Below are 25078 nucleotides of genomic sequence, written 5' to 3'. Positions count from 1 at the left end.
AATGTAAGGCCATTTCCTTACTGTAAAAGAAAAAGTTAATTAATATGATTTCTAAGATTCCTCTGAGCTCTAACATTGTGTGACTAATTTGTATCTTCTTTTCCAAGAGACAAAAAAGCCAAACAACAACAAACCAACAAAGCTAAAGGGAATAAAGTAAAGTAGCTATGGGGCTGCTATACGTACGGAATCAACAGCATGGCTAACAAAGTTTTTTGACAGGGACAGTCAAAAAGGCATCTGACTATACAATCTTGAGATAATTGATTCATCTGGGTCTCATTTTCTCATCTGTTATAAATATAAAAAGAGGGGAGGAGCTAACCTAGATTATTTATCTTTCAGTTTTAAAATTCAGCTAAGAAAGCTAAGAAAAGCAAAATGAAATATAAATAGAAAGGCCCAAAGGGACTACAAGAGAGATAAGCAGAATGGTAATGAAAAGACTGTCTGCTTTTCATTTCTCATATTGTAAAACCACCTCCATATTTCATTTCCATTAAATATTGGTGTTGAAAGAGTGAGACCATATGGTCAACTCCCAATTATCATAGCCAATGGAGAGGAACACTGAAATGAATAACAGACAATGGCAGACAAAACACCAGGCTTGATCTGAACCATGGTGCATGCCAGTTTGGGCACAGGAGAACTTGCTGCTCAGCGCAGTGAGATACTGGTGAGAAATCCCACCTTTGAGAATACAGTCATGGCCTGCAGCTTTCCTTTGAGAGGCAGGAAACAGCTCCTGAATCATTTACAAATAACCGAGATTGACAACTAAAAACCTAACCTAATGTTTCCTTATTAAAAATTATTTAAAGCTAAGAGCTATATTTTGTGGTTTGGATAATGTCATCCAGATTTTCTTACAATCTTTAAACTCTTTAATCACCTAAAACGAATACTGCCTCCACATGTATACTACAAACATGTTCTATCTAAGGATTAAACTATTTTTACATTTTTCATTAGAACCTTAAGTTTACCTTTTCTGCGTTTTTCAAGGTAGCCAGCCTTTAGAACAAAAGAAAGGTCTTGTGCTGCAATTGGAGGAAACTGGGCTCCTATAAGAAGTTGGGGAGAGAAAAAAAAAAAAGCAATGGGTAATCCATTTCAGAAAAAACAAGTGCCAGATCTCATTAGATTCAGTGTGCTTTTAATTACAGAAATTGTTTAAATCTAAGTCTATTAGCCTTGTTTCAGATCCGCTCCCTAGATTAATCCCCTCTATTCCTCCTAAAAGTCTCAAAAGTAAAAAAAAAAAAAAAAGTTCTGTATTCCTATATGTTAATATAGCCTCCCAAAATACAGGACTGAGAAACTATTATAAATAAATGCAATAAATCCCTGAAAGAGAGGTTAAGAATTTCAAATAAATCATAGCTTCTTTATATTTATATTGAATTAATTCTTTAAAAATTTCAATACATATTGACTCTTACCTGCATAATCCCTATTCCTACAAAGTAAAACATAAAATGCTTTTCCCCTAGAATCAAATGCTGAAACTTGTTTCTCTGAGCCCACAGCAAATATTCTCTGTGTTTGTATTCAGAGAAATCTTATGGACATTCCACTGAGTGAGTATGCTTTAGGTTTTTATAGGGCATTTAAGAGTCTAAAACTAGATAGATCTGATAAAACTATTATAAACAAATACTGGATCCCTAAAAAAAGTTTTTAAATCAAGCGAAAGTTACGTTGATTAGAAATTGTATATTCACAGTCATGGATTATAGGTTACTCAATTTTACAAGTGTTCAATATTTTTATAAACTTCATTAGAAATATAATAGTTATCTGCCGGGTGCAGTGGCTCACGCTTGTAATCCCAGCACTTTTGGAGGCTGAGGCGGGCGCATCACTTGAGGACAGGAGTTCGAGACCAGCCTGGCCAACATAGTGATACCTGGTCTCTACTAAAATTACAAAAGAAATTAGCCGGGCATCGTGGCGGGTGCCTGTAATCCCAGCTACTTGGGAGCTGACACAGGAGAATCGCTCGAACCCAGGAGGTAGAGGTTGCAGTAAGCCAAAATCACGCCATTGCAATCCAGCCTGGGAAAAAAAAAAAAAGAAAAAAAAGAAAACAGAAAACAAAAGAAATATAATAGTTATCCTCAGCATTTTACTAGAACTCTAGCAAGTGAAAACAACCAATCAAAAGAAAGTTTGTATGGAATACATCCAGTGGAAATAGTTTCAGTACAACTTAGGATAGAAAATGTGTTTGAGTACAAACATGTAATTAGAATGAATAAGATCTAGTATTTGATAGCACAACAGAGTGACTATAGTCAACAATAATTTATTATACATTTTAAAATAACTAAGTGGCCGGGTGCAATGGCTCATGCCTACAATCACAGCACTTTGGGAGGCTAAGGAAGGAGGGTTGCTTGAGCCCAGGAGTTTGACACCAGCTTGGGTAACACAGTGAGACCCCCATCTCTACAGAAAACTTAAAAATAACTGGGTGTAGTGGTATACGTGCCTGCAGTCCCAGCCAGTGGAGGAGGAGGGTAGAGGTGGGGGGAAGGGGGTCTGAGGTGGGAGGATCCCCCAAGAGGTCAAGGCTGCAGTGAGCCATGATCATACCACCGCGCTCCAGCCTGGGTAATAGAGTGAGACCCCGTCTCTAAATAAATAAATAAATAAATAAAATGAAATAACTAAGCAAATATAATTGGATTCTTTGCAACACAAAGAAAGAATAAATGGTTGAGGTGATGGATACCTCATTTATCCTGATGTGATTATCATGCATTGTATGCCTGTATCAAAACATATAATATGCCCCATAAATTTGCCTATTATGTACCCACAAAAATTAAAAATTAAAAAAAAGAATGGGTTTGATAGGAAGTTTATTATACACAAACTCATCACCTAATTTTACCAGTTTTTTCTTTTTTTAATACCATGGGGATCACAGTAGTGACAAAGTCATGGATATTTTTTCTTAAGAAATAAAGCTTAAAATTAGAGCACTAGTTTCAGCTCCTTGGTGGATCAATTTCACCCAGTAAACACAACACAGTATCATTAAAACATACTTAAAATAGAGCCCTGATTTTGAAATGTATATGAAATTTTAGGGAAAGTCAGTGTACATATTTTAATAGCTGTTCAATAAGTATATCCAGTTTATTTTTTTCAAAATAAACTTGGTACATATAAAGGTATAAATTATTTATTATAGTATTTTGTACATAAAACAAAAATTACAAACAGAAATCTTATCTATGTAAACAAGTCCTGATCAACCACTAAACTAAAGTGGATAATTGTGGTACGATTTGGTCTCATTAAGGGGTAGTCCCACAACCCTCTCACTTCCATTGGGCATAATAAATGCTCTTTACATAAGGAATGGATGTTCACAAAATCTTAAGAAGAAAAGTTAAATTATTCTGAAAAGAAATGGGTACCTTTAGCATAGGTTTCAACTCTAAAATGTTACTGGTCAAAAAGGAGACAGAGAGACATGGGAAGAAGGGAGAGGGGAGAGGAAGTGGGAGAAAAGGAGAAGGGAAATTAGAATGTACTAGCGTTCAATATACACATAGCCTGAGTCTTTTGCTTTAAGAAAAATGTTGACTAAATTTCCACCTGATACATCACAATAAAATTTGATGTCATAAGCAATACTTGTTCTGAATTCTAAATTCATGTTTCTAATATAAAATCTTTGATTTTTTCCCTGGGGAGTGGGGGAGTACTTTTTTTTTAACTGAAATTTCATTTTTCTTAACCTTTATTGCTGTTTGTCCAATATCCAGGATTTGCTTAATAGCCATGTGAATTCTTTAAAACACAAAAGTACACTAATAGCAATCCCTGTAAATACTTTAGATTTTTAAATTTTCAGAAGAACCTTTTGGTTTATATATCACCATGAGCATATGGACAATACTTTCTGATGGCAGGGATGGAAAATCTGTTATAATATATAAAAAAGTAGTAATTTCCTTTTAAAAAATATGAATTCTCACCGGGCGCGGTGGCTCACACTTGTAATCGGCCTTGGGAGGCCGAGGCGGGTGGATCACAAGATCAGGAGATCGAGACCACGGTGAAACCCTGTCTCTACTAAAAAAATACAAAAAAAAAAATTAGCCGGGCGTGGTGGTGGGCGCCTGTAGTCCCAGCTACTCGGAGAGGCTGAGGCAGGAGAACGGCATGAACCCAGGAGGCGGAGCTTGCAGTGAGCCGAGATCGTGCCACTGCACTCCAGCCTGGGTGACAGAGCGAGACTCTGTCTCCAAAAAAAAAAAAAAAAAAATGAATTCTCATATCATTTAGACCTCATATCACTATACCTACAATGATTAACGCTATTGACATTTAGGAAGATTCAGATTGGTATAAAGAAACAAGACTATAAAAATACAGGCATAATGATACATGAAGAAAAGGAAATTAAGGCTAATGTAAGCCTATCTGCCAGGCAACAACAAACAGCTGCCACATGTTTGCCATACACCACAATTACGTTATCTCACTATGCAACACAGCCAATTATACAACATTCCGGTGAATTCACAATCATACTCTCAGCTTCACTATTAAAATTCAAACCTTGTCCTAAAAAAAAAGTTTTGCACTGGGTCTTAGTCCTTTGCACATAGCAGGCATTCAGTAAATGTTAGCTTTCATTACCTACTACAGTTAAATATTGTTATATGTTACTATAACTGTAACTACTAGTTTAAGTGAATGGATGCTAATGTAAATATGAGACTATGTTGCTCAGAGAAAGTTAATCAGAAATGAAAGACAGGAAAAAGCATGATTCAGCAACTATACAAGTTAAGCATTGTAGCTACTTCTAAAGCAGTTAAAAGATTTCCCTTTACTTAAGTAAAAGTGGTTAACAAAAAAAGTATATCCTAAGGGGAGAACAAAAATTAACCCATATGTTAGGGACTAGACTATGCTACAGGAATTTATTACATGGGCTTGCTTAAGTGGCCACAAACTTTCAGTGCCCCCAAAAGTAAGGTATACACCGAGAAAGACTAGTTTTCTTTTTATAAAATGAGTACGTATTTCTTATATGATAATCCTACTTTTCTAAAGCAGCTCAAAATATTAGACATTAAAATCGACACCCTACAAGGACAACTAAGCAAGGAATGGGTCTTCTTCCAACGTGCAATTTGAGAATCTGAAGCATTCAAAATGGTAACAAGGTCACAATGAATTCAAATAAACAAGTATCAAGTGCCTATATTCCCAGCAATTCAGGGAAAAAGGCAATAGTGAAATCCAAATTTCCCTATAGTTAGGTTGATATTTTATTCATAAGGTAACTGATTCTAAAAGATAACTCAGTAATTCTAGACTGTGCCTTAAAGCTTTTGCCTTAAAAACAAATGGTGTATATTGTAGACATAGTACCGCAAGCTTCAAGTATAGATACTACAATTTCAAAAGCAGAGAAGAGATACAAAGTATAAAAATTGACAACAAACTACCTTAAAACTAAGGTATTACCCACTCTTGGTGATTTTATTAAACTATTATTTTATCTTTTTTTTCTTGAATCTAGGATGAAAAACACTGGAATGTTTAAATGCCTGTAATATACTTAAGAAATAAGTTTTATCTTTTAAAAAGTGTTAACAATTAAAAATAATTATTTCAAAATGAAAAATAGTAGTTACTTCAATTTCAGAGAAAAATATGAAGTCTGTGGTAGGAAGTATCATTTAGTGACATTTCAGGTGTTAGGTTGGTCAGGTCTAAACCAAGTCTTGGCATTAACAGGGTAGACAATTGTATTACTGTATTTAGGACAAAGAAAAGTAGAAAAATGTGTCTAGATCACAGAAGCTCCTAGAACAGCATGCAAGTCCCTCGAGTAGGCAAGGGAATGGGGGTGAGAGAGAGTTAGAGTTGGGGGAGAGAGAGAAAGAGCTAGAGTTGAGGAGAATGGGAGGTCTAATGGTCCTTTCTTTTTTATTTAGATTTCTCAAATCTAAATGAACAAATGTTGATTCACAATTTTGTCCAGTACTGGGTGCCTCAATACACTATATTCCAGGGTCTTTCCTAACATTGATGTGTCTCCTAATAGACTCCTCCCTGATACATGTTACACATACACACACACACACACACACAAACACACAAACACACACACACTATATCCCAGTCTGATACCTCTATAAATGCATTAATTTTTCTAAGACAGTATGAGACATCATTACCAAAGTGCAATGATTCAGACACATTTTCAAAATAGACATGTTTTTATTATCATTTTTATTTTTTGATATGCAACTTTGGTGATCAATTTAAATGCTAGACTTCTAAGGAATCCAAAGCCTTATTTTTACTATTTTATCATCAATAAATCATCATATTATTGGCTTCATTACACTAATATGTTCACACTTTTTTGGTTGTTTAATCTAGACTTTATGCAAAACTACGACTAGGTTTCTGAGCTTCACCTTTTGCTCCCTTCAATTTTCCCTTTTCTAGTTGGCATTTATATAGTTTTCAACATGAACACCAAGCTTTCACATAGGGTAATTTTTCCTACCACCTACACCCGACTGAAGTTTCCTTTTCCCTTATATTGGAAAAGAAAGGAAAGATACTTTTAAAAAGATTGTTTTTATTCGTAAGAATTTTCACTCTGAGTCAAGATGTTGGTCCATTTAGTCAAATATTCTGTGTCACCACATGATGTGACTGTTTTCCCTGAACTCCAAAAAGTAAAGAATAAACTTCTCAACCATACAACCATATCTTTTTTCCTGACAATTCATATAAATAAAGCATCTACAAGTTTATCTAAACCTTTTCAAATTATTCATTTTCACCTAACAGTTGGGATACTGAGTTCCATAAATTGGCCACCTCCTGGGGGAGATAGTGCTTCGTTTTATCTCTTCTAAACTCATGTAGTAAACTACCAAAAATGCAGCCCAGGCTGGAGTGCAGTGGCGTGATTTTGTTACTGCAGCCTCTGCCTTCTGGGCTCAAGCGATCCTCCCACCTCAGCCTCCTGAGTAGCTGGGATTATAGGCGCACAACACCATGCCTGGCTAATTTTTGTATGTTTTGTAGAGACAAGGTTTCACCATGTTGCCCAGGCTGATCTCAAATTACTGGGATCAAGTGATCTGCCCGCCTTGGCCTCCCAAAGAGCTGGTATTATAGGCATGAGCCTGGACAATAGACTCATTTTTTTAAAAAAGTATGTACCCACTTAATGATTGCTTTATATTTGAAACATATATTAGGCTTTGATTCTCCAAAAATATTATCTCATTTCATGAAGGTGATATTCTCACCTATCCACTAGTGGTTATTTTATTATCTAGATTAGCTTCTCCAGTTCTAGTTCATTTTTCTTAAGAAGTGGTAAACTGAATGAACTCACATTCTCAGGTGCCAGTATGTCACAATACCAATATAATCCCAATGCATTGTAATTTTGTATAAAGGTGGAGAAATGCTTTCTGTTTTGCTTCCACTATCTTTCCAGTTGATGTCCACTATCTTAGTGACATTTTTGGTTGAAGGGTACGTTTAGTACTTAGCTTTAGGAAATAGTCCATAAAAAAGCCTCAGTACCCAAAGCTACGACTGGCTCAGAACTCATCATTCCACAAGTGCAGTTTAACTACACTTTATAATTGCACACATAAACTTAGAAGTGATTTTCCCTGTTTCTAGAAATTATGTAATAGATACAAAGATGCAGGGATGCAGACACTTTGTTTCTTATTCTAACAGGTTTTAAGTATAAAAATTCACTAGCATATCTGCAAAGTAAACAAAGAACCAAAACAAAATAAGACTATGCACCAACAAAGGAGAGAAACCTACACTTAACTTGGATATAAATATTAAATAAAATGTTTTAGTGGTGTGGCACATATCCAGAAGCTTAGCTTTACATTGATACTGACTTCAAAATCCATGGCACAGGTTAAAGAAGTCTGCAATGTGATCTCAGTTCTATACATTTTTTTTGTTGTTGTTACCTTAAACATGTCACTGAGCCTCTCTGGACTCAATTTCTTCTTTTAAAACCTGAAAAAAAATGGGTTCAATTATCTCCAAAGCCCTCCCAATTCCAGGACTCCATGAAATATATCTACACTAATATTTTTCTTGTACTTTCAGTAGCAAATGGCCAAGGTCCAAGATTAAAGTTTCAATTATATCAAACGTGGAAACTGCTCACAACATATTTTTTGTAGAACAACCATTAACTTCTTTTACATCTAGCATAGAACTATTTTATGTCATTTAAAAGGTTTAATATTCAGCTAGAATCTTGGCCTGGAATATGTGTGAGGGAAATAAATACATAAATATTTTTCATATTTGAATAATTCTCCCCTCCATGTGGGAAATTCGGAATTTCAAATCTGTTTATCAGTATTTTTAGTAGCAAAAGGAAAATATTATATATTCAACAGGCATCTCAAACAATAATCACTGCCATAACTCTAAAAGAGGACTAATTGTGTTACCTTAGCATAGTCTTTTCAAAAAGCTTGTTTTCTCATCGTAGCACTATTATTTTCTTCAGAAGAGATTCACCAGTGAATATACTAGTACTGGCGATCTCAAGCCTATCATGATATTTCTTTTAAGAAAAACAAAAACAAAAAAGCTCACACCATGCTTTGACATAAAGATGGTCAACTTTCAATTAGTAGAACCATAGAATTCTCAGGAGGGTTATGTCTTGGGGAAAAGGCTTTAAAAACTGATATAGCAGCCTATGTGACTACACTGGGGTAAAAGCAGAGGTTACAACTCAAGGGTTTAACATCTGCTAATCTCCCTCCTCTGTAAAGTGGCCATTTTGAAGGCTACCAAGCAAAAATGGAATAACCATGAGGATAATTCAAATTTGCCTTTATTAACTCTAAAGCAGTTAGAGTGGAAATTTTCACTATGCCTTCAATAGGTCTATTTGGAACCAAAGAAGACAATAACTATTAATATCATAGCTACATGCATGTAAGATATGCTCATGAATATAATCCAACAGATTAAGCGTTTGTTCAGAGTCCAATCAAAAGCTTCCATTTTACATCTCTTCCTTCCTCCTCTCCTCTCCTCCTCCTCCCTTCTCTTCTTCTCTCCTTCCTTTTCCTCCTCTTCCTTCCCCTCCGCTCCTCTTTCCCCTCCCTCTCCTCTCTTCTCCTCTCCTTTCCCTTTTTTTCCTCCTTCCTTTCTTTCTTGCTGCTACTAATTTTCATAGAAATCTACCAAACTATGAAAAATTCTAATGGCAAGATTCCAGAATAATGAATTCTGAAATCAACTGTATTCATCAACATCCATTAAAATAATGCTCAAAAAGTCATAGATGAATAGTATATGTGAATTATATGATAGAGTCCAATTGTCCTTCACCATTCATTTAAAACTGCTTCTTTTACTTTAACATACATTTAAGTATATGACCAGAAACTGAACTATCTTATTACATATCTGAAGATTGCTTCTTTAGATAAATCTTTATATAGAACTGTTGTCCCTTTCTCATAAAAGTAGATGTGAAAAAAAATCTCTTTAAGATTTCTGATTCGTTGGTCTAAGGATAAACCACTAGTTATCACATTATTAAAATATATTAAACTTGTTCCTTATAGAATTTTAAAATAAGGATTTTATCTAAAAATTCTAGAGTTATTAATTTGTGGAAAACCTTATAAGAATCTCTCAATTATTTCCAGGGAAGATAGTATATCAATATACTGAATCAATCATTTAAAAGTAAGGTTTTACTTTAGAGACAAGACTACTAGTTTATATGTTTGTAATATAGGGCACCCTCTGTGGTTTTCTATTTTAGTAAAGGGATCTTTAGATTCCACATAAAAAATTTAAATCAAATTTTGCCTTCCACATAAAGTAACTCCTCAGCAACTCTTTATCTGCCTGTATCTTAGTCATCTGCTCTGTAGCAAGTAAAACATTAAATTCTGAAAAATAATAGCCTTTTTAAAAAGTCTATAACACATACTTTGAGAAAATGAGATGCAAGCTTAAAATGGAATACATTTCTCCTTAAGTTAAAAGTATAATTCTAAATATATCAAAATGTTCAGACTCTAAATATTATAAAATTAAATATATACAATTATGAACTGGGTTTTAATTTAATGCATCTCTTTCCACAACAAAAGTGCCCCCAAACTGATACTGCATTTTAGAATCATGTTCAAAACCCTGGATTTACATTCAAATTGCAGGATAGCTACCAGCTCTGTGACTTAGCAAGTCACTTGATTTCATTAAGCTTTAGTTTTCAAATCTTTCAATGTAGATAATAGGAGGGCATACTATGGAAAGTTATGGTGGGGATGTAGTAGGATAGCACTTAAGATAACTCTTTAAGAAATGTTGTCTCTTATTACTACTAGTATTTTTAAAACGCAACTTAAATTTGCCACAAGTCCACTGTTCCATACACACACAAAAAAAGGAGGCTGAAAATATAAACCACGAGAATAAAAACATGAATGTTAAACACCTTTTAACCGTACGACTTTATTTCTGGTTATAGATATTTGGCCAAAAACAAATCTGATGCATAAACATATATTTGACAAGATTATACATAATAAAGATTAGCATAAATGAAAAGGAACATTCTTAACTCATATATTAAACAATATTTTACTAGTCTATATTATGTGCCAGGCTCTTTTCTAAATATTACCCAAAATAGAAAACTAGGAAACATAAACTCAACTTCACTGAAAATTTGTTGAAGGCATCTTAAAAGTCAAACAATTATGTATAAAATTTAAAAAATAACAATAATAGGTCCTCGGCTGGGGGCAGTGATTCACACTTGTAATTCTAGCACTTTGGGAGGCTGAGGCAGAAGGATCACTTGAGGCCAGGTGTTCCAGGCAGCCTAGGTAACACAGCAACACCTCATCTCTATAAAAAATGTATTAATTACTCAGGCATGGTAACTCACACCTGTAGTCCTAGCTACTCAGAAGGCAGGAGGATAGTTTGAGTCCAGGAGTTCAAGGCTGCATATGATAGTGCCACTGCACTCCAGCCTGGGTGACAGAGTGAGACCCTGTCTCAAATAATAACAACAACAACAACAATAATAATAATAATAATAATAATAATAGGTCCTATTTCTTTCTTCCTTACCTATGTCATCTCTATATCAAACACAACTGTTTCTATTATCTCCACACTATAAGCTTAAATATTATTTTTTAAAGCACTATCAGTGGCATGATTACAAGTATCAGCACTGCAACAGTTAACATTTATTGAGCCTTTACCATGAGTTAGGTAAACATGATGACACCAGTCATCATCTCATTTCATCATCATATAACCCTAAGAGGTAAGTATTACTAACTCTATATTACCAATCAGAAATCAAGATCACACACAATCAGTGGAGCAAGGACCTTAAGTCTACTTGCCCAAAAGCCCATTTTCTGAAATGCTATGTTCCACTGCTGATGGAATAAATGAATGCCATCTATAGAAACTGTGTCAGACAACATCATTGAATTACTTTTCTATGGCATTAAAGCAATCACCATTATTTAAGATTAGTTCCCTAAGTGTAACATGATATATTTTAATATACCATATATACCATATATACCTAATATACCTAATAGGTATACCTAATATACTATACTTTTTTTTTTTTTTTGAGATGGAGTCTTGCTCTTTCACCCAGGATGGAGTGCAGTGGCGTGATCTTGGCTCGCTGCAACCTCCAACCACCAGGTTCAACGATTTCCCTGCCTCAGCCTCCTAAGTAGCTGGGATTACAGGCACGCGCTACCACGTCCGACTAATTTTTGTATTTGTAGTACATGTTGGCCAGGCTGGTCTCGAACTCCTGATCTCAGCTGATCCACCCACCTTGGCCTCCCAAAGTGCTAGGATTATAGGTGTGAGCCACTGCACACGGCCAATATACCATACATTTAAAATGTGGGGTGTTGTTTCATCTGTAAGATTTTGGGTCAATTTTGCTTCTTAAGAATGTATTTGAAATACTTCCATTTTGGTTTAAAAACACGTATACACAAACATGGAACAAATTAGTAATGGGAAAAATGATGTTTATGGAAGGAAAAGGAGGTTCCTTTTGTATGCAGATTCCTCTAGCAAACTGCATAGAAATAAGAAATGAATATAGTTTAGACTGAATTCTTTAGCTTCTTTCTACTCAACTATGCTTTATTTTTACATAGGCCATAGGACAATTCTTTCATTGATTTACTTACTTTTGCAACAGCTTTATGTTGTGTATTTTGAGGTATAAATTTTTAAAATTATTTTCAGATTATAAGTAACATTTTTATAATTTGTGATATTCTTTAAGCTCATTTTTATTAATTTATTTTTCCTATTCTGTATACAAAAAGTTTAGTCATTAATAACATAAGATTATATCTTAAGTATCTGAAATAGGAATATGCAGAGTTATAATGTCTTCTACATTGTATAGTATAATAAAACACGTTTTTGTTTTTGTCTTAAGAAAAATAACAGGTACATAAACAATTGTCATTCTATTCCCATCTCCCAAAACAACCTTATTATTGAGGGGTGGTTAATATGAATAAATAAATAAGAAAAATAAGTGACAAATGTGTAGTTTGAAAACTATCAAACATGAAATTATTTTATGACCAACTTATTAATAGAGGTAAATTGCTGAATTAAGGCTCCCACTCTATTTCACAGTCCTACTCTGATTATTTGATTACTAAATTGAGCTTGATTACTAAAGCAAATACGTTCCCAAACATTCTTAATGCTTTAGTCTTCATAAGTAAACAGTATACCTGTTTCTATTTAAGAAGGAAACTAATTTTTTATTTAAATCAAGAAGTCTTGGCATTTTCCCTCTTCTGTCATTCAAAGTACGTACTCTGGTTTAAAGTATTATAAGCATCTTCCTAAAAACACATGTGTATGCAATCTTTCTCCCCTCTCTCTTACAGACACGCACACAATTTGTTTTCCTTCCACCTAAAACAAGAGGTTTTTCCATAACTCTTTTTTCAATATAGATATGAAATTCATACATTCTTATCTATTATTATTGTTAATTTAGTAATATACTGCCTCCTTCTACCCCAAAAAGCATTTCACAGGCATTTGTACAGATACATTTGGTGAGGCAAATTAAAAGCAAACAGGAGCTATCAGTGTGTATACACACAGGGTGGGAGGGAGGGGGAGGATGGAAGATGGAGAAGAAATGAAGGGTAAGGAAGGGGAGGAGGCAGAGTGACAAAGCAAATACCTGTATAGAAAAATGTTAATGTTAGGGGAATTGGGGTGAAAGGTATATGGGAACTCTTTGTGTTATTCTCGCAACTTTTCTGTGTCACTCTTCCAATATTTTTTAAAATTAAGGCAAAATTAGAAGTCAAGGTGGAATAGAAAACAACTTGGAACTACAAAGTCATTTACACTTGTGAGGAGTGGGCCAAAAATTCACTTATAAGCTTTATAACAACCAACATGAAGCAAGAAATACAATAAATTATATGAGCCATTGCCCATAAGATAAATACACATCATTGTTCAGGGAAGAAAACACAACTATTTCTGGCTCCTGGTACCAAAATTAGAAAGAAATTTCTCCCATGGTTCTCAATGTCCTCAATAACATTTTTACAGTATATAAAATAAAAGTTTCATAGGGCTGTTTTGTATAACATCATTCATATTGAGCCAAAAGCTTAATGCCAAAGTGAAATTCAGTAAAAGCAATTCTACAGAGTACAAAATGAGGAGGCCCAAGTATACAGCTAACTCCCCAAAGCTTTGTTAAACTCAAGGATAAGATCATAGAATATCTATAGGAACAGACACCCTGCACAATTTTCAGACAATCATTCCAAAATCCTGCCTTGATCAGACTTCTGGTAAATATTAAATCTCAAGAAAAAGCTCCATTCTCTTCAAGAAGGTAACACAACTCTTTTTATGTTGCTGCTTAAGTCAAGAGCCATATCTTTTAACAAGCAGCCAGGCTGGGGGTAAAATTAATACACTTATTTGTCAATTTACAAAGTGTAATGACTTTGCAGGGACATAAACCTGGATGAAGATCATCTTAACACAAAAACAAATCAGCAAGTGGCCTATAAAGTTCTAACTCAGTGCCAGGACAATTCTAGCCTGTAAAATTTTAAGCATATACCTACTTTGTATCCACAAAATGTCCACAGAACAACATGTTACTGAGAATGATACAATGCCTCAGTCTACTCTTCAGTATGAACTGGTAATCATATGTACACCTGGGTGACTGAAAGGATTATAAAGCATTGTTATCCATATAACTGAGTAAATTACTAGAGAATTCATGCTACAATTTCAATATCAGAACAGTTAATGTGTAGCAGTTTTTCTTCTTACTATGGAAATAAAAGCATACCACATGCTTAATCCTTTTTCTGATCCTTAGTTTCAAAGGGGAATAACTGTAAACAGCCATTTGTGAGACTGGCCAGGGAGACAGACATAGACATTCATGTGGTATTTACAATATCAGGCTAAAATAGTATGTCACAAGAGTGTCTTTTTCACTGGAATTTGAGCAAGGGGATCATAAGGCAGTGTTCTGAAACTTGAGTGTGCATGGAAATCACCAAGGGTACTTCTTTCAAATGTAGAAGTATAATTTCAAACAAAATCATCTACATGGCTCAGAATGGTATATTTAAAAACCTTGTTTTGTGTACAGGATTTGTAAAATATGGTCTAAGCTAATGTTCACTGCAAAATAAAAACATCACTATATAGATAAAACACAGTTCTGCAATCAGTACACACTGAAAACAGAAGGAAAATCCCCGAAATATAAATGATAGTGCAACTGATGATTTTTATTTATAACTACCTAACTTTGGGGTCATTAAAATAATTTTGTAAACATTTAACACACCTTTCACAGTAGTCTCGAGAGAGAAAGAGAGGCTGTCATAATAAAAAGCAGTATTAAGCAGCCAGTTGCCTGCATGTGTTGGTTCATTCATCAGGCAGTTACTGAGCATCAACTATGTGACAGGCACTGTGATGGAGCAAGAGGTACAGCTACAGTCCTTGCTTTTGAGAAGCTCATGATTAGGTGCAATTCTCCACTAATAAAGAGATTCAAGAAACCAATGAGGAGAGAGAAGAATGAGAAACAAGATAGCCATAAGACATGAAGAACAAAGAGGTCATCCTTATATTTATATCCCACCTTAATATCTACTTTCACAATTACTAACACTTCCATTCAGTTCTAAACTTTATAACCACCAACATGAAGAAACATAATAAAAAGGAAGAAAATTGGGACAGAACGTATAATATAAAAAGTGCCTATTTAGCTATGTGATTTTAGCATATTTTTAAAAAAGTAAGCCGGGCACAGTGGCTCATGCCTGTCATCCCAGCACTTTGGGAGGCTGAGGCGAGTGGATCACTTGAGGTCAAGAGTTTGAGACCAACCCGGCCAAGATGGTGAAACCCCTTCTCCACTGAAAATATAAAAATTAGCAGGGTGTGGTGGCGTACACCTGCAATCCCAGCTACTCTGGAGGCTGAGGTGGGAGAATTGCTTGAATCCAGGAGGCAGACATTGCGGCGAGCCAAGATCACACCACAGAACTCCAGTCTGGGCAACACAGTGAGACTCCGTCACAAAAAAAAAAAAAAAGTATTCAAGATGTGGAAAAAAAACACCCAACTGACAAATATAGAACCTGATATTTACTATGAGCAAGACATCAAAAGGCAATTCATTAATACATTCACTGTGTGGGCTATCTCACTGCAGGATCTGCCAGAGCTGACATAGCCCAATCGCCCATGGTCTCTTTTTCTCCCAACTAAGAGTTGTCATTACCAGAACAATTTTACCAAGAAATTTTAACTATTTAGTTCAAATTAGAAACGTCAAAATTAAACTTGGAAAAAGAAACTGATGGAATATGGAGCAGAACAAAACGATTGCTAACAACACACAACAACTGATGTAACTTCATGTAAACAACCAGTGCTGTTCAGCCACACTTGAACATCACATCAAGAGCAGTTCGGTGCTCCCTCATTTGCCCTGTAAGGCACTGCAAGTTACCTCAGAGGAGGCGAAGGCAATAAAATGGTCTGAACTCTGAATCCGTAGTTTGCTCATAAATATTTGAAATATACAATGACCTCGAGAAAATATGAAAAAGGCTTAAAAACCAAAAGATATACATCCCGCTAAAATTCCATATGAATAAATGGCATAACACGTTATTCCAAGTCAATTTAGATATGGTAAGATCTTATAAGATATCCTATTACATGTTTCTCTAAGAATTCAGCTGTTATTAAATCACGTCTGAATAGACCATGATGTACATTCTCACTGAAAAACAAAATTTACATATATAATGTTTTATCTACCTTAATATTGATAACAAGTTATTAATTAAATTAATTCAATTAAGTCCCCTTCACCTGGATAGCTTCAAGTCTCACACAAGACTCACAGTTCTAATGTATTTTTACAAATACAAAAATAATTTTTATGAATTCCTCAGAGGATGATGAAATATGGAAATTTAAGACTTAGTCCAATTCTTTCTCACCAACCAAAGAAGTCAGTTATACTGTTATAATTCCATACATGGATAAGAACTGGTACAGTCATTAACTTGTCAAATGATGACTTATTCGAGGTATATTTATAGGAGAAAACATTTGCATGGATGTCACAATAGATAACGAACTGCAAATTAATAAGAAAAAAGTGAACAGGTCAATAGAAAAACAGGTAAAGGATATGAACCCAGCAATTCATGGAATAAGTACAAAGGTTAATAAACATGAAAAGAGATGAGTGTTTATTGATTTGTAGTCTTTCCCGAGCTCTCCCCACCTCCATTAGAATGTAAGTTCCAACAGCCCAGAGACCACAACTGTCTTCCTCACTGCTGTATCCCTAGGGCCTAGATTAGTGCCTGGGACACAGGAAGTGTTTGTTAAATTTGCTGAATGAACAAACAAATGAATAAACCTCATTAAACTACTTTTTAACTTATAGGACTGGCAGAAACTGCAAAGATTAAGAATATCAAACAGGGAGGAGGGCAAGAAGAGATGGTACTCCCATCTCCACTCACCCTGTTTTGGGGAGTATAGCTTAATACAGCTTTGTGGATGAAAATTTGACAATACCCTGATAATGTAACTCCTAAAAATCTATCCTACAAATTAAAATGCTGTTACATGATGGTGTATAAGCCAGAATATTCACTGATATACCATTTGTGTGCAACTCCTAAAAATTTATCCTACAAATTAAAATGCTGTTACATGATGGTGTATAAGCCAGAATATTCACTGATATACCATTTGTGACAACAGAAAGATGGAAAATGCCCAGCAAGAGGAACATTATGAAGCCATTCTAAATAATGCTATAGATCTGTGTGTATTAATATGCAAAGATATATACTAATGTAGAAAGATGTCCATGATACTTAATTGAAAAACACAAGTGGTATACTAATATATAGTGATATACCTTTTTTAATACTTTTTGTTAATTTTTTTTATTATACTTTAAGTTCTAGGGTACATGTGCACAACGTGCAGGTTTGTTACATATGTATACATCTGCCATGTTGGTGTGCTGCACCCATTAACTCATCATTTACGTTAGGTATATCTCCTAATGCTATCCCTCCCCCCTCCCCCCACCCCACAACAGGCCCTGGTGTGTGATGTTTCTCTTCCTGTGTCCATGTGTTCTCATTGTTCAATTCCTACCTGTGAGTGAGAACATGTGGTGTTTGGTTTTTTGTCCTTGTGATAGTTTGCTGAGAATGATGGTTTCCAGCTTCATCTATGTCCCTACAAAGGACATGAACTCATCCTTTTTTATGGCTGCATAGTATTCCATGGTGTATATGTGCCACATTTTCTTAATCCAGTCTATCATTGTTGGACATTTGGGTTGGTGCCAAGTCTTTGCTATTGTGAGTAGTGCCGCAATAAACATACATGTGCATGTGTCTTTACAGCGGCATGATTTATAATCCTTTGGGTATATACCCAGTAATGGGATGGCTGGGTCAAATGGTATTTCTAGTTCTAGATCCTTGAGGAATCGCCACACTGTCTTCCACAATGGTTGAACTAGTTTACCGTCCCACCAACAGTGTAAAAGTGTTCCTATTTCTCCACATCCTCTCCAGCACTTGTTGTTTACTGACTTTTTTTTTTTTTTGAGACGGAGTCTCGCTCTGTCGCCCAGGCTGGAGTGCAGTGGCGCAATCTCAGCTCACTGCAAGCTCCGCCTCCCAGGTTCATGCCATTCTCCTGCCTCAGCCTCTCCGAGTAGCTGCGACTACAGGCACCTGCCACCACGCCCGGCTAATTTTTTGTATTTTTAGTAGAGACGGGGTTTCACCATGGTCTCGATCTCCTGACCTCGTGATCTGCCCGCCTCGGCCTCCCAAAGTGCTGGGATTACAAGCGTGAGCCACTGCGCCTGGCCTTGTTTCCTGACTTTTTAATGATCGCCATTCTAACTGATGTGAGATGGTATCTCATTGTGGTTTTGATTTGCATTTCTCTGATGGCCAGTGATGATGAGCATTTTTTCATGTGTCTTTTGGCTGCATAAATGTCTTCTTTTGAGAAGTGTCTGTTCATATCCTTCACCCACTTGTTGATGGGGTTGTTTTTTTCTTATAAATTTGTTTGAGTTCTTTGTAAATTCTGGATATTAGCCCTTTGTCAGATGAGTAGGTTGCAAAAATTTTCTCCCATTCTGTAGGTTGCCTGTTCACTCTGATGGTAGTTTCTTTTGCTCTTTAGTTTAATTAGATCCCATTTGTCAATTTTGGCTTTTGTTGCCATTGCTTTTGGTGTTTTAGACATGAAGTCCTTGCCCATGCCTATGTCCTGAATGGTATTGCCTAGGTTTTCTTCTAGGGTTTTTATGGTTTTAGGTCTAACATTTAAGTCTTTAATCCATCTTGAATTAATTTTTGTATAAGGTGTAAGGAAGGGATCCAGTTTCAGCTTTCTACATATGGCTAGCCAGTTCTCCCAGCACCATTTAATAAATAGGGAATCCTTTCCCCATTGCTTGTTTTTGTCAGGTTTGTCAAAGATCAGATGGTTTTAGATGTGTGGTATTATTTCTGAGGGCTCAATATCTCTGTTTTGGTACCAGTACCATGCTGTTTTGGTACCAGTACCATGCTGTTTTGGTTACTGTAGCCTTGTAGTATAGTTTGAAGTCAGGTAGCATGATGCCTCTAGCTTTGTTCTTTTGGCTTAGGATTGACTTGGCAATGCAGGCTCTTTTTTGGTTCCATATGAACTTTAAAGTAGTTTTTTCCAATTCTGTGAAGAAAGTCATTGGTAGCTTGATGGGGATGGCATTGAATCTATTAAAAAAAATGGCAGTATGGCCATTTTTTGAGATGGAGTCTTGCTCTGTCACCCAGGCTGGAGTGCAGTGGTACAATCTTGGCTCACTGCAACCTCTGCCTCCCTGGTTGAAGCAATTCTCCTGCCTCAGCCTCCCGAGTCGCTGGGACTACAGGCACGTGCCACCACGCCTGGCTGGTGTATTTTTTGTATTTTTTGCAATTTTTTGTATTTTTAATAGAGACGGGGTTTCACCGTGTTAGCCAGGATGGTCTCAATCTCCTGACCTCCATGATCCGCCCACCTTGGCCTCCCAAAGTGCTGGGATTACAGGCATAAGCCACTGCGTCCAGCATGATATACTTTTTTAAAATTTAAGAAATATCTGGTTCCATGTTTTTTCTAGCAGGTATATGTATTCTTACAACTCAGAAAAAAGTCTGGAAGGGCACATAGAACTGTTTGCAGCTCTTACTTCTAGGGAGTGTAGGGAATTTTTTTTTTCCTTTTGCAGAGAGGGAACAACTTTGTTACAAGCATGTATTATACATTTAAAATTTTATATAATACAATTTTTAAAATTGTAAAACAAAAAATAGGCTTTTAAGTAATTTAAATCAATTTCTATTATTAAAATCATAGCCAGAAAAATGCCACCCATTAATCTATAAAATGTAATTTAATCAATACAAGTATAGTTTTATAGTACAATGATACAATTTGAAAACAATATTCCCAACGTATATGAAGGTACTACTTTGAGAATGTTCACATACCTGGCTATTCTTCAAATAGGCCAAGTCTCATGTACCCACACAAGTTTTCACTCTGCTTGAAATGTGCTATTCCCTCACCTTTCTCCACTTAACCCCTCACCACTATCATTGTCTAGAAAGCTTTCAGCTTACCCTTTAAGATACAACTCAATGCACTGAAAAGCTTTCCTGTTGTGACATAAAGAAAACATTTTCAAGACAAATGATTTCTTAAAAAAATTAAAGGAATATATTTCCTCTGATATAGATAATTCTAATTCTTGTTAAATTTTTAGAGTAATAAAAAGTTGCCTAAGTGAAAACAAAACAGCCATTAACTTTTAATTACCCAGATATTTCTACCTTTTCTAAAAATCTCCATGTGCTTATAGAAACATAGCCAAAGGCTTCAAAACAATTCCTGATCTGGGAAAAATACAAACGGATTTTTGGACGTCCACATGAACTAGACATGTTCTTGTTTAGAAAGCTGGCATTTATGACAAATTTTCCAAAACGAAATGAATCTAAATTTGTTGATATTACAAAAATAACACAATAATGTATTTTTGCTCTATGTCAACTTAAATGTCTTCAAACTGATGTAAAAATATGCATAAAAATAACTGTGCTAGGCAATAACTTGTATTCCAAATTCCACCTGGGGAAACGAATTTTACGGCTATACTATAAACTTCTAAAATCCTGAAGTTTTAATAGATATACTGACACAACCTTAACCATAACAGCTCTAGCAATTGCTGCTATAATCAATCTGTCAGTTTCTATAATAGCTATGAAAAATCCATTAATATGAATGATGTACACTTCACATAGCGCACTACACAACAACCACACAAGTTATGTCATCTCCATTCTGAGTAGCAAATCAGCAATCAATATTTGTAAAAGCAGCAGCTAATCCTTTGTAAAATCACTGGTTCAGTGATTGAGGAGTTTGCTCAATCCACACAGTTAATCCCTCTTCATCTGCTTGAGCCCTCTCTTTATCCCACCCTCTTACAATGCTAGCTATGGCAGATTAATACATCTCCACATGCTAAACATGACCTGACAATTGACACAGGATATTGCTGACAGGATAAGCTCTACAAACACTGGCCTTTTAAAAGGGAAGCTTAAAATTAACATTAAGAAACCCAAAGTTTACAAACAGGCTCACCACTATCCCTTCCCAACTCCAGTTATCTGATTTATTGAGCTCACCCTCCTTGGGAAATAGAGCACTATTTTTGGTTTGAACAAGTTTTGTTGATGACTGTAGAATGCTTATTCATAAAGCATTTCCTGTTATCCATCTTTAAAATAAAGGTAAATACAAGTTTTCTGGCCAAGAAAAGATGCCCATTTGTATAGAACCATTTAAAGAATTCCTGTGTGTGAAGTAAAAGTGACAGTACTCAGCTACTTCAAAGTTCTACATTTGAAGAAAATCTCAAAAAAGCATCTTAATGCTTAAAACAGAGCTTTGAGTGAAAAAAAGATGCATTTCCATACTGAAAAGTGATGAACAATACTCTAAGTGCTCTGTGCTAAAAGAAACATATTTTAAAGATATAAAATAAAAAGTTTAATCATCCCTAACAATTAGATAAAATAACAAATCTTTTTTTAGGAATTACACTAAATTTTACTTAAAGATCCAACATAAATTTCCTTAACAGAGTTATTTCAGTTCACATATTCCATGAATCCTTGGAATTCAAACTACTTGAAATTCTAAACTAACTGAAACTACTCAAAGGGAAAGGAAATGCAAATTCATGTCAAAGTAACAGTAAAACATAGGCCTAGAAAGAAAAATTATTTCCTAACCCAAGACAGTAAATGAAATCTTTTTAAAGGAATTGGTTTTTTTTATAAAGACAACAAAACTACTTTATATATACAACTTCTGGTTATAGTCATGCTCCCTTATCTATCGATGGGAAATACGTTCCAAGGCCCCCAGTGCATGCCTGAAACTACAGATAGTAGCGAACCCTACATATACTATGTTTTTTCCTATACAAACACACTTATGATAAGGTCTGATTTATAATTTAGGCACTGCAAAAGAATAACAACAATTAATAATAAAATAAAACAATTATATTAATAATAATATACTGTAATAAAAGTTAAGGGAATGTGGCCTCTCTCAAAATATCTTATTGTACTGTAACTAACCTATTTTCGGACCCTGGTTGACTGTGGGCAACTGAAACCACAAAAGCAAAACCTCAGATAAAGAGTGACTACTGTAGTTGTGTCAAATTTAGGTGGAATATCAACCAAGCAATTACATCTTACAGTTTTCGTTCCTCCTTGAGAGAAAGAGGAGGCCACAGGAAGGTCAAAAAGGAACAACATGAAAGAACTGTCTGACCAGAAGCCAAAAGCATATAGAATTTAAGAAAAGAAATGAATCAATAGTCGGTGGTATAAGTTGCTTCAGAAAGCCAAGAAAGAGAACTACTGGAAACTGTTCACTGAATATGGAAATTAAGAGGATATAGTGATCTTGTTGAGATATCAGGGAAGAGGTAGTATGAGCAGAAGGTAGTCTGTGGTAATCAAGGAATGAAATGGGAGAAAGTGGAACAGGGAAAACATAACTGGTCTTTAAAAACAAATCTGCAGTGAAGAGAAGAGAGGAAAGAAAAATCAGAGAGGAAAGCATTTCCAGTTTTCTTCCTAATGCAATTATTTGTAGCAATATTCCCTCTTCCATATCAAGTTACACTTTAATGCAACACAGTCTTCAAAATAACTAAAAGCCAATACTGCAATTAAAAAATTTAATAATTTTAACCTTATTTAGGAATAATAAATTTGTAATGTTAAAAATGAATAACAGCTTAAAAATGATAACTAGCATTTGAAAATTTAGGCTGACATCTCCAATGTAATGCATAGATATCTCATATAGTATGTTGCATATTTTTAAAATGTAATCTTATAATTCAATGTCTTTTTCAGATATTAAGCAAAATAATTTGCTAGTCAGTGGAATTTGCTATAAAGACAAGTATATATATCACCAAATCCTACAAGACAACTGGCTCTAATTCGCTTTACTGAAGGAAGCTGAGGCACGGAATGAATAAAAAGACAGCAATACTAGTGCAATATTATAGGCGAGGCCAGGTATGGTGCCTCACACCTGTAATTCTAGCACTTTGGGAGGCCGAGGCAGGTGGACTGCCTGAGCTCAGGAGTTTGAGACCAGCCTGGGCAACATGGGGAAACCCTGTCTCTACTAAAAACAGAAAAAATTAGCCAGGCATGGTGGCACGCATCTGTAATCCCGGCAACTCGGGAGTCTGAGGCACAAGAATTGCTTGAACCCAGGAGGCGGAGGTTGCAGTGAGCTGAGATTGCACCACTGCTCTCTAGTCAGGGCGACAGAGTGAGACTTTGTCTCCAAAATATATACATATAAAATAGGGTGATCTTTCTATGTCAAGAATATGTAGAAGATTAGATAAGTAGAGAAGTTTGCCAGCAGCTAAGAAAAGTAAATTTCAAAACTCTTTTGAACCATAAAAATAACTTACAGGCCACAGTCACCAATGCTATTTCATACTATCTTCAAACAGTGACATTTCCCCAGTACATTTAAATTATGATATTGCAAAGTTCAATTTATTCACAGCTTTTTAAAAAACCATATCTATTGCAGCTACTCAGGAGGCTGAGGTAGGAGGACCGCTTGGGCCTAGGAGATCAAGGCTGCAGTCAGTTGCGAACGTACCACTGCACTCCAGCCTGGGTGACAGAGTGAGACCCTGTCTCTAAAAAAATTAAAATTAAAATTGAAAATTAAAAAAATCCACACATTATACAAATTGTATACTTACTCATACGGAAATCTTTTTGTTCTATTGCTGGCTGTCTTTGAACTGCCTTTGAATCTTAAGACTCCAGACATACAATTAATGTTCTCTCCCATATAAACACATACACGTGTATGTAAAATGTATGCATATGTACGTGTATCATCCACACACACATGCAACGCTGCCCAATATATCCTAAAGAAGCTAATGCTTGCCTTTAAAAAAAAATAGTGATGCCCGGCTAGGCGCGGTGGCTCACGCCTGTAATCCCAGCACTTTGGGAGGCTGAGGCGGGCAGATCACAAAGTCAGGAGATCGAGACCATCCTGGCTAAGATGGTGAAACCCTATCTCTACTAAAAATACAAAAAAAAAAAAAAAATTGATGCCCATAAACAGCTTGCGTTTTTCAATACAACTAAAATAATTTTCTAAAAAAACAGTAAAAAAGTTAAGGTGAAGGTAACTGAATGATTCAAAGGAAAGAAATTTATAACCTCTTTCAAAAACCTTTCAGACTCTTACTTAGACACCCAAGTAACCAAAATCATAAATTTGCAACCCAATTTGCCAATGTTACATGTATAGCCAGAGAACAAAATAATGCCTTTACAAGTTCCAGTATGTAACAACATTGGCCTCATTAACAACATATTTTAACCGAACAAACTTGCTAGTCAGGCATTAGTTTCTTCTTTGGATATAAAGAGAAAACAGCATTGTGCATCTCACTGACCAATTGAAGTTTACTTGTTCTGAAGAAAATGTTGTCTTCAAGTCTGAGATCTCAGGTTTCTATAAATATTTTCAATTATACTTTAATAATACCAAATATTTACTTTCTTGAATATAAATAAAAACATTTTTCTTGTGTTTTTAGTTACATAGATAAAACCAAAATTACCAAGATTTTCCATATAAGAAAATATTTAAAACGGAAAATCAGTGCTCACATTGAAAATGATCTAGTAGCACCATAAATTTCTTTGTAGACTCAGACATAAAAGATACAAAGTCTCGATTTTTTATTCCAAGGGATTCCAAAAATTTACAA

At 35.3% G+C, this 25078-nt stretch overlaps 1 protein-coding gene across 2 annotated transcripts in view; it reads right to left on the bottom strand.

Moving 5' to 3' along the window:
• The window catches only part of SKAP2 (src kinase associated phosphoprotein 2), a 200400-nt gene that overhangs the window by 72438 nt on the left and 102884 nt on the right, over positions 1-25078 (bottom strand). For both annotated transcript variants that reach the window (XR_004026389.1, XM_030796056.1), the window contains exon 5: positions 990-1067. Coding sequence is in view for 1 of the 2 variants with exons in the window: in XM_030796056.1 (XP_030651916.1) it covers positions 990-1067 (78 nt within the window). In the remaining variant the exon portion in view is untranslated. The remainder of the gene's footprint in view (positions 1-989; positions 1068-25078) is intronic.

The sequence above is a fragment of the Nomascus leucogenys genome, chromosome 17, assembly GCF_006542625.1.
Source record: "Nomascus leucogenys isolate Asia chromosome 17, Asia_NLE_v1, whole genome shotgun sequence".
Lineage (NCBI taxonomy): Eukaryota > Metazoa > Chordata > Mammalia > Primates > Hylobatidae > Nomascus > Nomascus leucogenys.
This window is presented reverse-complemented; position numbering and strand designations above follow the sequence as displayed.